Source organism: Cebidichthys violaceus, unplaced genomic scaffold (genome assembly GCF_023349555.1).
Source record: "Cebidichthys violaceus isolate CVI_PGR_0920_01 unplaced genomic scaffold, fCebVio1.0.p SCAF_30, whole genome shotgun sequence".
In the NCBI taxonomy this organism is placed as follows: Eukaryota; Metazoa; Chordata; class Actinopteri; order Perciformes; family Stichaeidae; genus Cebidichthys; species Cebidichthys violaceus.
The window spans coordinates 2,259,043-2,274,119 of NW_027176484.1; the positions used below are offsets into that span (position 1 = coordinate 2,259,043).

A 15,077-nucleotide genomic window follows, 5' to 3' on the forward strand; every position below is an offset into this window, starting at 1 on the left:
GTCACGTTTGATGCTATATTTAGGATAATGGCCTCAGGATGCTGCCTGGACTGGAGCTGTTTTTTTCCTGAGGAATATAGTCAGCCATCCACTGTAGTAAAGACTTCAAGAAGGAATATCATTAATGAGGCGGCAGACTGACCGTCTGGGTTGTCCGGGTCGCGGTTCAGCACAGCGTAGCGCGGTAAATCAATCCCTTCCTCCTGCAGGATGCGATACACCTCTCTCCTGTTCAACAAATACATAAAATGTACACATAAATACACTATGGCTTGTTTGATTATTCTCAATCTTCAGCCAATAGCCAGTACATCTCAGTAGTACCTGTCCTGTATGTAGTACTGCATGTTCAGGTCATTGAGGAGCAGAGGGTTTCTCAGTTTGGCATAGCTCACGGCCTTATCCAGCGGGAAGCCTGGTGCACATGCAGAGAGATGAACCAATAAATAAAGCTTGTGGACAACATGATGGTAAAAACACGTGGGGAGGGGGAGTTCACAGTTACAGCTGCTGAGACGGCGTTAGAGAGAAAACGCTGAGGACTAGACTCACATCGGGAGACAGAATGTTGGACGAAAAGTAATGCTGACATTGTATTACAAGACAGACAGCGTACATGTGCTGCACAGACAGCAGTGTGGCGCCGTCACGGCAAAAAAAAAACAACCCGCCACACGGTTATATTGTCACGACGGGCATATATTTTTTTTTTAGCGATGTTTTTGAGGATTTCTGTGGACAGGAATGGGACCGACAGACAAACGAAAACATTAATGCCTTCGGACATAGATATCACCTTTGTCTGAAACACATCAAACATGGTCCGTGTATAATAAATGAAGACGTGTGTGATATGTGTGTGTGTGTGTGTGTGTGTGTGTGTGTGTGTGTGTGTGTGTGTGTCGTACCCTTGGAGTGGAAGGAGATGAGGCAGTCACACAGAGGCCATCTGTCCACGGGTTCGTTGAGGATGGCGTCCTCTGGGAAGATGACCACGGTGATGAACTCAAACTTGCACAGCCTCTCCAGGATCTGGGTCATCGGCTTGGACTTGGACTTCTTCATCATGCAGCAGATCCCCACCACGATCTGTCGCTCCGGGGGCTGAACGAAGAGGGAGAGAGAGAGAGGGAGGGAGGGAGAGAGAGAACAACAATTCAACAATCTGTCCGAAGAAGCAAGAGAGACAACGGCAGCTTTGTCCCTTAAATCTCCGCTAAAACCTCACACTGAACGACCGACAGGAATAGATTTCTGTAGTGTCTCCTCTTCCAAGACAGAGAAAGTCATTGAAAATCTCAAATTTAATTCTATAGCCCCATCCATAGTCCTTAACTCTCTGAACCACAAAACCCGCCGGCGGGATGAAAAAGGTCCTCGAACACATCATGTGCGACGAAAATTGCAAGCTGCCGGCTCGTTAGTGGGCCAATCACATGTAGCGTTAAACCGAAGAGCGCTTGCAGGGAATGGCTGCTAGCAAAACCGCACAGATACCACACATACATCTCTGACCTGCTGTGATAACCAGGTTAACTTTAAGTGCATCCGATTCTCTATTATCCACTGATTATCTGATGCTCGCACCGAACACGTTTCAGTAGCGAGGTAGTGTAGTTTGACGTCTCACCGAGTCCGTGTCTTCGTCGTCCTCATACAGCTCCATCTCTGTCCTCATGCTGTCGTCCAGGGCCTCGCTCTCATCGTCCTCGCAGCCCACGAAGAATCTGGGAGCGCCACGACGGCTCTCGCCCGGGCTGTTGGGCTCTGACATCACAGTCCCCCGCGGCGACCCTCAGCGTCCCACCGCGCCATCGTACGCCAACACGGCCGATTTGAGGGTGCGACGCCTGAGGGACAGCGGCGGGTCCACTCTGGATGAAGGCGTGCGTTTGTGGGGCGGAGGTTGCGTGTGAAACGATCGGCGATTGGTTCAGTCCTCTGTGACGACGCCGTTATTCAAGTCGCTCATTCGTCACATCTCATATGGGTTTCTCAAGGGTCTTCAGCACCGATTATCTGGTGACAGTCCTGTCCTCCATTTGTACGTCCTACAAGAGAGACAAAACATTCGACATTATTCATAGGGTTTGGCCTCGTGGTGTGGACAACGGACGACATACTCAGTATCAGTACGTGCTGCACAAAGCCTACAAAATGAACGACTAAGTAGGATTTCACCAGCTGACTGTTCACACATAAGTGAGTAAAAAGCGACGGCAGCTCCGTCTCGTCTCTGAAAATGTTGCAGCTAATTTACCAAACAGACGTTATTTGAATAAACTGAACAAAAACCAAGCGGGACAAAAGCAAACTGAACATAAGTTTAGACTGAAGAGTATAAGAGTGAGAAACGGAGGTCCAGTAAAATGTACAGATAGATGTGTGTGTGTGTGTGTGTGTGTGTGTGTGTGTGTGTGTGTGTGTGTGTCCATCTTATGTGCAATCAGGTTAATGGGTGAGTGAGGGGTGTCGAATGAAGGTTGCAATATGGGACACATTTCAATCTACACATAAATACTGTGGGGTGGCCGCGGCTAAGTGGAGAGCAGGGCCGCCTTTCAAAGCAGCGGTTCGATTCCCGGCTCTACTCATGTCAATGTGTCCTTGAGCAAGACACTTAACCCCAACGTAGCTGCGTCTACGTTGTGTAGATAGATACTGATAGATACTTTAGCGTCTGCTAAATGACTGTAATGTATGACCGTAATGTACAGATATCCATATATCATAAATAAATAAATAAGTCTGAAGGTCTCTTAGCTGTGTGGGTGACTTTTGGTTTTCCAACTAAATAAAGAAACACCAAGTGTGGCACTTTAGATCCCACTTATTACCCCGTCACTTTCGAGCAGTAATGGCCGTGTGCTCGAGCAATAATTACCTCCAGGTCTCGCTCTACTGTTACACATTTAACGCTGACGCTGCAGTCTGCTGCTGCTGCTGCTGCACAGACAGCTCGGCTCTGATCCGCATCTCCACTAAACATTAGCCAGTCACGGAGACCATGAGGACCGTCGTACCGCAGACAAACCGCCGCTACTCGTTACTCCCCGGCACGCTATGAGACACCCATCTGAAGGACAGTCACTCACGGGTCACTGGAAAATACTGTTATTAACATAAGCAGCCTAGGAGGGGTCGAAACGAGATAAACAAACGCATTACTGTCCAAAAGCCACGGGGAGCTCAAGCTGAGGAAACACAAACGAGACCAAGTTCCCTCCACAGGTTTAGCAGAAGGTCCCTGTGACCTAAAGCACTCAGATAACCTTCCTGGGATCCACAAATAATAGTTCAGCATGAAGGCAGCATGTTCACTTAGAGCGGCAAGTCCATGAATCAATAAGTCAGTCAGCAGAAAAATTAACTGACAACTATTCTGATAATTGAAAAAAAATATCGGAAAATGAAATGTTTTGTGTTTTCGATGATAGAAAATTGGCTTATTTAACGACGTCAACTTAGGAACTTTGGGGAAATTGTGGGTTTATTGAGAAAATAATTCACTGGCGGATTTATGAACATATGAACGTCGCCGCCGGTTAAGCGGTTGGTCGAGCGGTTAAGTTCACCGCTGTCTTCCACCTAATAAATGTTCATGGGAAAGAGACACTCAGCAGGTGAAAGACGAGGTGCAGAAGAACGGTAAACGGTTGTATTTAATAAACGTATATGTGAACGTACGAACGTCTTTTTATTTGAACACAGTTATTACCAAAGTACCGTGCCTTGATGTTGGTCACGTCCATTTAAGGCATTGGAAATAAGAAAACAGGAGAAATGTTTCACTGTTGCCCGGTATACACACACACACACACACACACACACACACTCTCACAGAGTTGATTTAAAATAAACTCTTTCCATGCCTAAGTGGATTAGTGTTTCAGAGCTTGAGCGTAACAGTTAATCTCTTTTATTACACCTGCTGAGTTACCAGAGGGGCCATAGCTCACCAGTGAGGTCATGCCCTCTTTATACTTCAGACTTTGGAGGTTCAAACCCCTGTAGCCCCATTATGACAAACTTTAAAAAAAAAAAGGAGCTTGAAAAATCGAATCCTGTCTCAAACTTTTGACACAATCCTGAGACATGGAAGCAGAATCGTTCACTGATCTGTCGACAGATCATCATCGATTAAACTGCTGATTATTTCCTAGATTAAATCGATTGATTCGTCAAAAATAAAATAAAAAGCCAAAAAAAGAGTACCAATGCTTAACAGAGCCCAAAGTGATGCCTTTAGATGTCTCATTTTGCCCGACCAACAGCAACAACAAACTAAAGATATTACATTTACCATTATAGAGAAGCACAACATCTTTAAACTTGAGAAGCTGGGAACCAGAAAACGACTTTAACAAGTAATAGATTGTGAAAACAGTTGCCTATTCCCTGAGATGCATCTGTGACAGTGAAGGTCTGTCATAAGGTTACCATAGAGGCTGATATGACAATATAGTAAAAACATGAAATCACACGTGGAAATGAACTGATGCTCAACACAGAGACAGAGTCAAGACCTCTCTCTTCATCTCACAGATGATAATAATAATCACCGGCTGAAGTTCTGGATCTCTACTGCACCACTTCATATTCAGAAATGAGCCCTTTTTCCTAAATGTCTGCCGTCTACCTCTGCCCCACCTTGCACCAGATGACTCAGGACTCCTTACTGGAACGGGCTCAGACACCTCCAGCATTTATCCTCACGGACAGCGGAGCCTGAAGCTGTGCCACAACTTTGTTTCAACAAAGACATTAGGGATTAGATTTAAGGAGGGAAAGTTTTGAATATATTTGTGGTTGCCATGTTGCCACCTCACCAGACCGGCAGACTGAAGTGTGGGCGCCACTGGGCGGTAATTTCTTGCCAAATTATTAATTCAAATAGCGAAGTGATGAGCCACAGTTAAGCAAACAGCCTTCTCTCTTCACCAATGATTTCAATACGCAGAGTCTTCCCAAATGACTATTTTGAAGAAGAATTCAGTTTTTCACCCCCAGAACTTCACACCTGTCCAGCGTTTCAACAGTCCCTACATGAATGGAAACCAAAGCCTTTAAGTGAAGTATAAATTAAACATACTTACATTTACGTATGGTTGCAACCGACGGTGACATTATTAAATCGGCTCATTCGTTTTCTTGATCAATCAAGTCAAGTGATTGTGAAAATTGCTTGTTTTGCTTGAGCAACAATCCAAAAACTGAAAAAAATATATATGTATACATTTTTTCTATCACATTAGACAAAGAGAAGCAGGAAATCCACACGAAGGAGAAGCTGGAACTTGGGAATGTTTGACATGTTTGCTTGAAGACGAAATTAAATATAAACTCAAAGGCTCCTCCCAAACCTTGCGTACAGTACGGAGACCTTTACTAGACTTCTGCGACTCCTTACAATAACCTCTCGACAAAGACTAATGTGGATCCCCTGTTTATTTGTATTTATTCATTTTTTTGTGACTTTTCAGATTTTTGCTGAGTAATGCTCTACTATCCTCTTGGTTTTCTCCTTAGTTTTACTCTCTCTCTATTATGCATTTGATCTTATGTCTATATCTCCGTCACCTGAGTGTACCTGAGTTTACCTGAATGTATAAGTTGTGTAGCCTGTAACCCAACAATGGGTAGGTGGTAGGGTCGGGAATGAGGTTTTAAATGTATATCTGTAATTGCATTCATTGGGATAAAACCTGTGAAAAATCAATAAAACATATTTACAAAAAAAAACCAAAACGTAACTTAGAGGCTAGAGGCTAGAATACGAACAGACGTAGATAGTTTTGAAACGTCAACCACAATATGTTAAACAATTAATTGAGATAATAATAACATAATAACATAATAAACCGATCTGGACTCCCCCCACACATACCTAGCATAGCGTTAGCTGCCGTTAGCACTCGGTAATTTTTAGCAGTGTAAAACACATTTAGCTACCGTTAGGTAATGTTAGCATTCGGCTAGCTAATTTTAGCATTCAGCTAGCTAACTACTACCACTGCCATTTTGTCCGCGTTTTGAAGCAAAATGCCAAATGTCTGTGCACTTATTTAATGTTACCGACTGTGACGCGTGTCGATGACGTTTCAATAACGTTAAAAATGATGAACTCACACAGTGTAGCTGGATGATTTGTATCGCTGCCATCGGCTCGCTTGACAGTTTGCATGTGAAACCTACCTTTTTTTTCCCGGGTTGACGCACAGGTGATGGACGTCTGTAACAACCAATGGGAGAAGAGGAAAACTTTGAGGAGGCGTGACACACATGAGCCAATGAACAACGAACAAAAAAGTCAGTTTGCGTGTGTATTTATTAAGATAAGATAAGATAAGATAAGATAAGATAAGATCAGATAAGATATGATAAGATTAAATGAAGTGAATGGAAACGGTTGTGTGTGAGTCTAAGTCTGCAGATTTATGTTCATATAGCTTTAAGGGATGACGGGTGAGTTTTGCTGCAGCAGATGAAGGATTTAACAGTGGATTCAGGTTATTTATCAGAATAACAGGTGGAATAAACACTTTTTTTTTTTTTTTTTTTAAACACAAAGAAATACACAAGAGATGTAAAAGAAACAAAAGAAAAAAATCTGAAAAACTACACCAGTGACTCAAATGTCCCCTTCACATCTTAAAGACCAACATGCAGCTACATCACAGGCCTGTCATAGTATATGGACTCTTTCAGAGTTAATACAGCAGCAAGAGTAAATACAGCTAACATATTGGCCAATATTCAGAGTTAAAATAGTTAGTATAGAATATAGTGTTAAAGTAAATAGACTATTTAATGATGGTAAATCAATGTCAAAGTCCACGAGACATAAAGCTACTCAGCTACCAGATACACAAAGAAGAAGCTCGTGTAATCAATGAAGTCTTGAACCGTCTTTGAGTCCAACAGCTCTGGTCTGACGTTGATCCTCTAGCTCCAGACCTGACTGAGATCAGCAGCGTCTCATTAATCTGTGTTGACATCGATCGGTGAATGAATGCTGTGGTGACATGTTGGATGATGTCTGTAGGAGGCTGACACGATGATGATCCACAGTAACACATTGATTAGGACATAGTCACGTACATCTCAACGTGTGTGGAGACGGTGGTCCTCATTCATCAATCTGATCCGTTCTCATTGGAATATTTCAGAGGAGATGAGACGTTCACATGTCACTGAGACTGTGGTTTTTATCAGCTTTCAACGCATCATCTCAGTGAGCAGTGAACGCCTCTCTGTTTCTGCAGTCGTGATGCGTTCAGGACCCTCAGCTCTTTATTCCCACTGTGTACTTGAGGGAAATGTGCTGAGTGAACAGACTTGATGAAGGGAGTCTCTAAAAAACACTTCTTCTTCTTCTTCTTCATCTCCTTCTCCTTCTCCTCCTTCTCCTTCTCCTTCTCCTTCTTCTCCTTCTTCTTCTTCTTCTTCTCCTTCTCCTTCTTCTTCTTCTTCTTCTCCTTCTCCTTCTTCTCCTTCTTCTTCTTCTTCTTCTTCTTCTTCTTCTCCTTCTTCTTCTTCTCCTTCTCCTTCTCCTTCTCCTCCTTCTTCTTCTTCTTCTTCTTCTTCTTCTTCTTCTCCTTCTCCTTCTTCTTCTTCTCCTTCTCCTTCTCCTTCTTCTCCTTCTTCTCCTTCTTCTTCTTCTTCTTCTTCTTCTTCTTCTTCTTCTTCTTCTTCTCATCAGACTAAAGTGTCTCTGCAGATGAGTTGTGTTCATGACGACACATCAGTTAGGGCTGGGCGGTATGACCAAAAATGTATATCACGGTATTTTCTAAGATTATACCGGTTTCACGGTATTTTTTTTTTTTTTTTGCGTTAACGCATTAATTAATTAACGCCGAAAATTATTTTATCGAGCGTTTAATTATTAAGCGGACATTTTTAACACGAGAACCGGCCGGCAGCGAGCGGTGAACAGCTGTTTGTGTGGCGTGTCTTCCATCTCTTCCTGCTTCCTTCACCTACTCCCCCCTTTGCTATGACAATGCGACCGTAATATGAGAGAAAAAACATGTCGAGCACAAGTCAAATACAACATGTCAAGCACAAGTATTTGACTTGAGCTTGACATGTTTTTTTCTCTCATATTACGGTCGCAGTTTTAAACAGCCCTCATCCCACAGCAGGCTTCTGCAGACCAGTGTTATTGGATGGGAACTTCATTTTACGAGTCATTCATTTTACGTGTCATGCTGGTGTGTCCAACATGCTAAAGAGCTGGTAGTCACGAGGTGACATGCTAGCAAAGAAGAAAAGAGAACCAATTAATCTGTTTTTTGCTCTTGTCTTGTGATTTTGAAGGGCTTTAATTTTGAAATGCTACATCAGAATGTCCTGGTTCGTTCTGATAGTCTGTTTTATCGTTTTTTTGAAGAGAGACGCAAAGCAAGACAGGTAGTCCGGAATGAACAATATGTCAAATTAAAAGTCAAGGCAATAGAATGACCGTATGCAAGAAAATTGTTAGTCTATGATGCAAGCACATACCAGGGTAAATATATGAATAAAATAAATGAATATAAATAAATAAACGTGGGCCAATGGGAGTATGTTAGCAACAATAGTTGACATGCGATTTAATATTCATTTATCCATGTACAGAGCAAGAATCAAGTTTTCGATTAATCTGTGGATTTTTTGATGCAATAAAGTTCGTAATATAGTTTAAAGTTTAAAGCTTATAGTGTGCAGAGTTGTTGCTGTTAGCACTGCTATTTATTCTTCCATCGTATTGGAACCCAATGGCCCTGCTGCCCAGTTTTACAGAACAGCAATCTACCCCAAGTAATATATTGTTAATTATATAATCAGAATCAGCGGGAAGTGACATACGGCTAAAAACAGTCACAGCTCTAAACAGCAATCATTTGACTACTATTAAACAATGTGAAACATCTTAGAAATGTAAGAGTAGCTGTGTTCTCCGTGTTTCAGTCGTATACAATAACTCACATGGTCAACTCCTACAACAGTGTTCACACACACACACAGCGAGAAATCAGTCTTTAGACCAAATTGCTTACATTATGATGACAGGATTTTGTCAGCAGAGTTACATCAGAACAGGTTAGAGGTTGAGGTTGATGATGATGACAGTGATGATATAGTAATGATGACTATGACTTGCTAACTGAGGCAAGATCCACTGAAGGTTGCTTAATAAGAATTAACCAAATGTCTCTTTATTATTTTTCAGTTGTCATTATTTATTTATTGATCGACACATGCTCACTCTTCCATATAGGTTTGGTTCTGAAATGACATAAACATAAATACATGATGTTTGCATCACGGCCTGAACGAGACATTGTATCTGTGTGAAAGAGTTTACCCGGTGACGCTGACCTTGCAGCACTCAGACGTCCTGTCTCTTATGTGACACTGCCACAGGCCTCAAAGTGAACTCCCATCATTTTAATGAGAAGTACATCTAAAATGTGACCATGCATAACTTTTCGACTGTGAGACTGTGGAGATACCTGACTTAATTCCACACAATGAATATGATTGAACACGCATACATTTTTCTCCCACAACGCTTATAAGGTAGAACCTCAATGTCCGCTTTGAATCACAATGTCACAGCTTTCATCAGTAATTTCAATAAGCTCAAATTTGTATTAATGCTGACTAGCATAATAGTGAAACAAACATCCTAGTAAAGTAAAGGCTTTGGTCTCGTGTGCAAAACGAGAAGAGCAAAATATAGTATGATGTAGAAATAAAAGTAGGACTAAGGTTTTACACCAGTGGTTCCCGATCCAGTACATCACATGAAAAGAAAAGAGGAATGTCTGAAAAAGTAAATGTAGTTTTGTTTTGCATAAAAGCTTTTTTTTTCTCTTCTGCTTTCCTCTTCTATTAAACATCACTCAGATCTTTCTCGTTACGCGACGAGTGACGGCATGTTTTCAAGAAACCTGGCTCAACGTTACACTTCTGACCCCACAGAAGAGGAGGACTTGTAGCAGTAGACTCCGTGCTTGTGCTGAGGAGGTGGGAAGCCAAAGCTGCGCACCCCGGGCTCAGAGGGACCACAGTTCCTTCGTGGCTTGGTGATGGGATACCGAACGCTTCCGTCGGCCAGCCAGCCGGCGTCGCAGTGATCCAGCCCTTTCAGCTTCCAGGCGGCGTAGAGCTGTCCGACTTTGGCGACCTCCGCTCCGTCCTCCTGACACGCCTGCTGAGCCTCAGTCAGGTTCATCTCGTGAGGCGGCTGAAGATAGTAGACCTTCCCTTTGAAGAAAACACATTTATTGTGACATTAAGAGAAAACGTCTGCAGGCTGGATAAAGCTCTTACATGCAGTTAATCTAATTTTAACTGCCATGCCATGAGGCTGATATTTAAACGGATTATTTTTTGATCCTATTATTCTGCTTATTTAGCTTGTAAGGTGGGAAACCTTTGCTGGAAAACATTAATAAGGATGAAAACTGAGGAAAAACTTGTAAAATGTACAGCATAATTAATCTTCTAAAGATGAGCTTCAAAGGTTCAAATCATAGTGTGTTTAACAGTTAGTGCTCATAAGCGTTTTTCTCATTTTTCATCATCTAACTTTTCTAGGGTTTGACTGAATGACTAATTGATTTGCGTTAGATGTCTTGAAGCTCTTAGTTAATTAAAAGAGTTGGCTGCTGCACACTACATTTTGACCTGTCACAGCAAGAAAAGCACAGGTGTAAATAATGACATTCGCTGCTTTGGTTTCAGGGTCCCGATAAGCCCTTTTCACAGCTGCTATGTTTACAGAGTAAACAGGTGTAATCAATCAAATTAATTATGGCCCTTTTCCATTTTGTTGGACCGGGGCCCTGTTATTGCAAAACGCTGGCTCTATGGAACAGCTGTAACACTTTATAGAACAGGGCCGTAATCGATATTATCAATTACACCTGTGTTTACTCTGCAATTACGTGTCAAAGTGACTGCTGTGAAGAGGGCTAATTGTGCATGCTGGCTTGCTGTCCCACAGAATAGAGCAATCGTTAATGTTATTAGTAACACTTGTGCTTTTCAAACTGGTGCTGGGAAAAAAACAACAACTTTTCTCGAATCCAGATCTTGAACCTGTGACATTATCGGGCTCACACCACCTCACCTCGGAGTGAAGAGGAGAAGCAGAAGACATCGTAGCGATGAAGGTGCAGACTGTGCCGTCTGCCATAGCTCCGGACACCCGGGGCGAGGCCGTGCCCGCCGCAGGGCACTCTGGGCCGGGTGATGGGGTACTGGACCGTCCCGTCGGCCAGCCAGCCTGCATTGCACCAGTTCAGGCCCTCCTTCCAGGACTGGAAGAGCTGTGTGAAGGTGGCCAGTGTGGAGTCCTGCTCCTCACAGGCCTGCTGGGCTCCCAGGAAGCTGAGGTGGTAATGACCACCAGGGTGCTGGTAGGGAAACACCACCCCTGAGTGGAGGAATTGATTGGACACTATTACACAAAGTATGTGGGCCTCAAAGGTCCACATACTTTGAGTCATAGCCATCATTAATGTTATTAGTAACACTTGTGCTTTTGTCTATGAGTCAAAATATCTGCAAGGTAAAATTCCAATTAATTCAATTCATCGACAACTAATACTTGTACAACTTAAATATCTACTACTTTTAATATGTTGCTTCTACTATTACTACACACATCAGTGATAACAATGAGACTTCTAATATTGCCAGACATGATTACATTTTTATCATAATTGTTTTTAATAATTGTCAGCAAGCAAGAAAAACCTTAAAACACATTTGATTCCAGGATTGACCATAACTTGTATCAGATACATACATACATACATACATACATACATACATACATATATGTGTATATATATATATATGTATATATACACATGTGTGTCTATATACACACGCATATATATATATATATATATATATATATATACATGTATGTATATATATATATATATATATATATATATATATATATATATACATGTATGCATATGTATGTATGTATATATATATATATATATATATATATACACATGTATATATATGTATACCAATTCTATTTTTATTTTAAACGGATCTCTGAATGAAACAAAAGATGGCTGTGTTAAATGAGGGTGGAAGTCATGGTATATGGACACGTTGTACCTCGTAACTCCAGATAAACTGAAGTGCTCCTGTCCTCCAGTCCGTCCACCACCTCGCAGCGGTACCTTCCTGTATCATTCAACAGAAGGTGAGTCATCACAAGTGCGGCATCTCCTGGGAAATCCTGTCTGAGCTGCACTCGGCCCCTGACCGACAAGACACACTCTGAGTTAAAACACAAAACAAGCTCACGGAGAAAAAAAGTCAATCATGAATGAATCATTTTGTCCTTCCAGCAACCTGAAGGCCCCAAAACTACGACTGCGGGAGCCGATGGCCACCAGCACGTCTGTCTCGTGTCCCCCAGCAGCAGGCAGCCAGGACCACTTGACCCGGACCCCCCTTGGCGAGCTCAACTCAGGCTCGTACCAAAACCTGCACGGCATGGTGGCATTACCCCCTCTGACCGCAAACACTGACGGCTGAGCAGAGTCCACATGGAGCTTCACACCACTGAAATGAACTGTAGGAAATGCAGACGTTACAGCTGTGAATGTGGACTAACAGAAGACGTAGTGCAGCGTTTTACATGAAGTAACATTCATCCCGTGCATACTTTCATTGTTGCCATGTCCATTGAGGTAGTCATGGTAGAAGAAGTTGTTTGGGGCTGTGGGGGCAGCCAGGGAGACGACCAGCTGAGCTCCCAACAACAGCAGCGTTCGGAGGCAACAGAACATCATCTAATCCTGATCCTCAAAGACAAATCGGATCGGCTCCTCTGTCCCTAAAAATCACAGTGGAATAATTACTTCTGTATAACTGCATTATTTTTTGCATAACCTGCTGTATTTGTAACTTCGGATGTTTTGACCGTACAGTGTCAGTAGAGGTCAGTATTACACCATGTTACTGAGTCTTTCTTTTTTTTTTATGAAACTGTAATTTTGTCACTTCGACAACTTTTAGGCATTTTATATTATGTGATAGTTAAAATAATGTTTTATGCATTCTGGCGCTACAGCACTGCTGCTTTCAAAGGCTGATGTAAAAGATAGAAATGTTGATTGTTTGCAGAATATTTCCAGCTTTGCGGGTTGTCTGGAACTACTTCAGTTATCACCTGTGACATTGTTTGACTCGACGTAAGATACGTGGACGCCAGGTCAGAACAAAACAGTGAAGAAGTCCAAATACAAAAGGTCTCATACATTTACAAAATCGTAAAGCGAATTTCAGAAGCTCATTTGACCAATAAAGTGACTCGTGTCATAAAGATTACAGAACATATTTGTATTTATTTATTTTCCTCACTTACCGTAAAACACTGATATTCTGCTTGCGTGGTTTAAATCCGTGTCGAAAGGAAAGCTTCGAGGTTGAGGAGCAGAAGTCAGAAGTCCGATGAGGATAAATCCGTTTCTTCAAGAGGTCGCAGGTGAGCGCACAGTGGGTTTCTGGTCAAAGACCAAAAAGCGTCATTTTAAGTCTCCTCCAGTCTAAAATAAAACAGGTGCATCTGTAGTCAGTCAGGGATTCGTGTAATCTAACGTTTGGTTAAAGAGTGAGAGGGCTGTAATGCTGAACTACCGCGATCAAGCTGTTGGACTGGAAACCTACCTGAGGGTGTTTCTGCAGTGAGGAATGGAGGACAATATGTCCCCAAGTTCATCCATCAGTATCTCACATTTAGAGTTAAAGTAGAGCTACGCAAATTAAGATTGGAACCAAAAAATATTGCTTTTTGTTTATTTTTTAGAAGTAAATTTGTAAAATGTGCTTTTCTAAATGTCTTTTTGCATTTTACCAACATATTCTGCAAAACTACAAAAACATAACATTTTACCCAAAAACTTGTTTCCAGTTGAATCTCAAACTAAACACCATGTTATTTATCCTATAACTGTTCAGTTTTATTTTAGGAGAGGGTTCAGACTGCTGACTCTGCTTTAGAGTGAATAAATATGATTTTATCAAATGTGATAACATGTTATACCGCAAGGCAGTTTAAGTGCACTTGGTGAATTACTAACCATCTTAAAGTAGAGATGAGTTGTTTTTCTCTAAACCCAAGTTACAGAATCACTATTGTTCTTATTACAGTAGGGCCAACCATACGATTTAAGCTCATGTTGTACAGCTGTTTGTGGAGGAAAAATCCCAAACTCTCTGAAAGCAGATGTTTGTTGCAGAGGCTGTTTGACTCCAGCTGGTAGCTGTATTTTTTTTTTTTACTCCCGGAGGCTCTGTGATCTTTTATAGGAAAATGTGCTACGTTGTGCAAAACATGCGAGAAATACACATCTATGCAGTAAGGCATAGACACCCACAGTGAGGACAGATGTGTTGGAGATGCTCCGTCCTCCACCGTATTCATTTCGTAGAGATGAAAGGTTGTTGCCAGGGGCCAGACATACCAGCACTGTGAGTTTAGCAGGGATTTGAGTGCCTAACAGGGTGTAATTACTCGTGTTAACAGCAGACCAAAGCCCGGTAGCCCAGAGAAGAATCCCAACATATCTGTCGTGGTTGGGACAGTGTGTGAAGAGACGCAGCAGGTTTGTATTGGAAATGTTTGAGTTGAATTCTGTTCTGAGAGCTTCACATTAAATACAAAGTCATACGTTACCTTCCTCTGCTGTTATCTTTGGCCAGCGTTATGCTACAGTTATACCAGCTTCTGAACAATGCAGAAACGCTTCCTAAACGGACAGTTCCTCTCCTTCATGCTGCTCCCTTTGTGTCCCCTGTATGTATGTGGCCTCAATGACCAGTCTGCTCATGCGGAACATTTGATCAGGCATGGACATTGTCTGACCTAATGGGACTCTTATAGCCAGCAGTGGGAAATAAGCTATTATGTAACTGGTGACATTCAGTATATCAATTCATACCACATGACAAAGACATGTTTTGTGTCTCTTGAAACAGCTAAAAGAAACAATTCCTTTTTAAAAATATTTAATAAACGATCTCAGTTCAAGACCAGCAATGAATAA

General features: G+C 42.0%; 2 protein-coding genes across 5 annotated transcripts in view; both read right to left on the reverse strand.

Moving 5' to 3' along the window:
• The window catches only part of ppip5k1a (diphosphoinositol pentakisphosphate kinase 1a), a 32,243-nt gene extending 26,046 nt beyond the window's left edge, over positions 1–6,197 (reverse strand). For all 4 annotated transcript variants that reach the window (XM_068724429.1, XM_068724431.1, XM_068724430.1 and 1 more), the window contains exons 1-5: positions 6,130–6,197; positions 1,631–2,051; positions 909–1,104; positions 325–415; positions 143–228 (exon numbers count right to left, since the gene is read on the reverse strand). In XM_068724429.1, coding sequence (XP_068580530.1) covers positions 143–228; positions 325–415; positions 909–1,104; positions 1,631–1,774 — 517 coding nt within the window. In that variant the 5' untranslated portion in view covers positions 1,775–2,051; positions 6,130–6,197. The remainder of the gene's footprint in view (positions 1–142; positions 229–324; positions 416–908; positions 1,105–1,630; positions 2,052–6,129) is intronic.
• A 3,047-nt stretch (positions 6,198–9,244) lies between these two features.
• LOC137882161 (hyaluronan and proteoglycan link protein 3-like) lies at positions 9,245–13,583 on the reverse strand. The gene is made up of 6 exons (XM_068724311.1): positions 13,397–13,583; positions 12,695–12,865; positions 12,379–12,601; positions 12,139–12,284; positions 11,126–11,431; positions 9,245–10,257 (listed from the first exon to the last, which is right to left on the reverse strand). The coding sequence occupies exons 2-6, from the start codon at positions 12,819–12,821 to the stop codon at positions 9,953–9,955; spliced, it is 1,107 nt and encodes a 368-aa protein (XP_068580412.1). The 5' UTR covers positions 12,822–12,865; positions 13,397–13,583; the 3' UTR covers positions 9,245–9,952.
• Between the last annotated feature and the right edge of the window lie 1,494 nt (positions 13,584–15,077).

What these genes read in the sequence shown, in the direction of transcription:
- LOC137882161 (XM_068724311.1), bottom strand. Translation starts at nt 12,821, where the DNA reads ATGATGTTCTGTTGCCTCCGAACGCTGCTGTTGTTGGGAGCTCAGCTG. An exon ending in AGTTTATCTGGAGTTACGAG is followed by an intron (nt 11,432 to 12,138) that starts GTACAACGTGTC and finishes TCCTCCACTCAG; the next exon opens with GGGTGGTGTTTCCCTACCAG. An exon ending in CTTCTCCTCTTCACTCCGAG is followed by an intron (nt 10,258 to 11,125) that starts GTGAGGTGGTGT and finishes TTTTCTTCAAAG; the next exon opens with GGAAGGTCTACTATCTTCAG.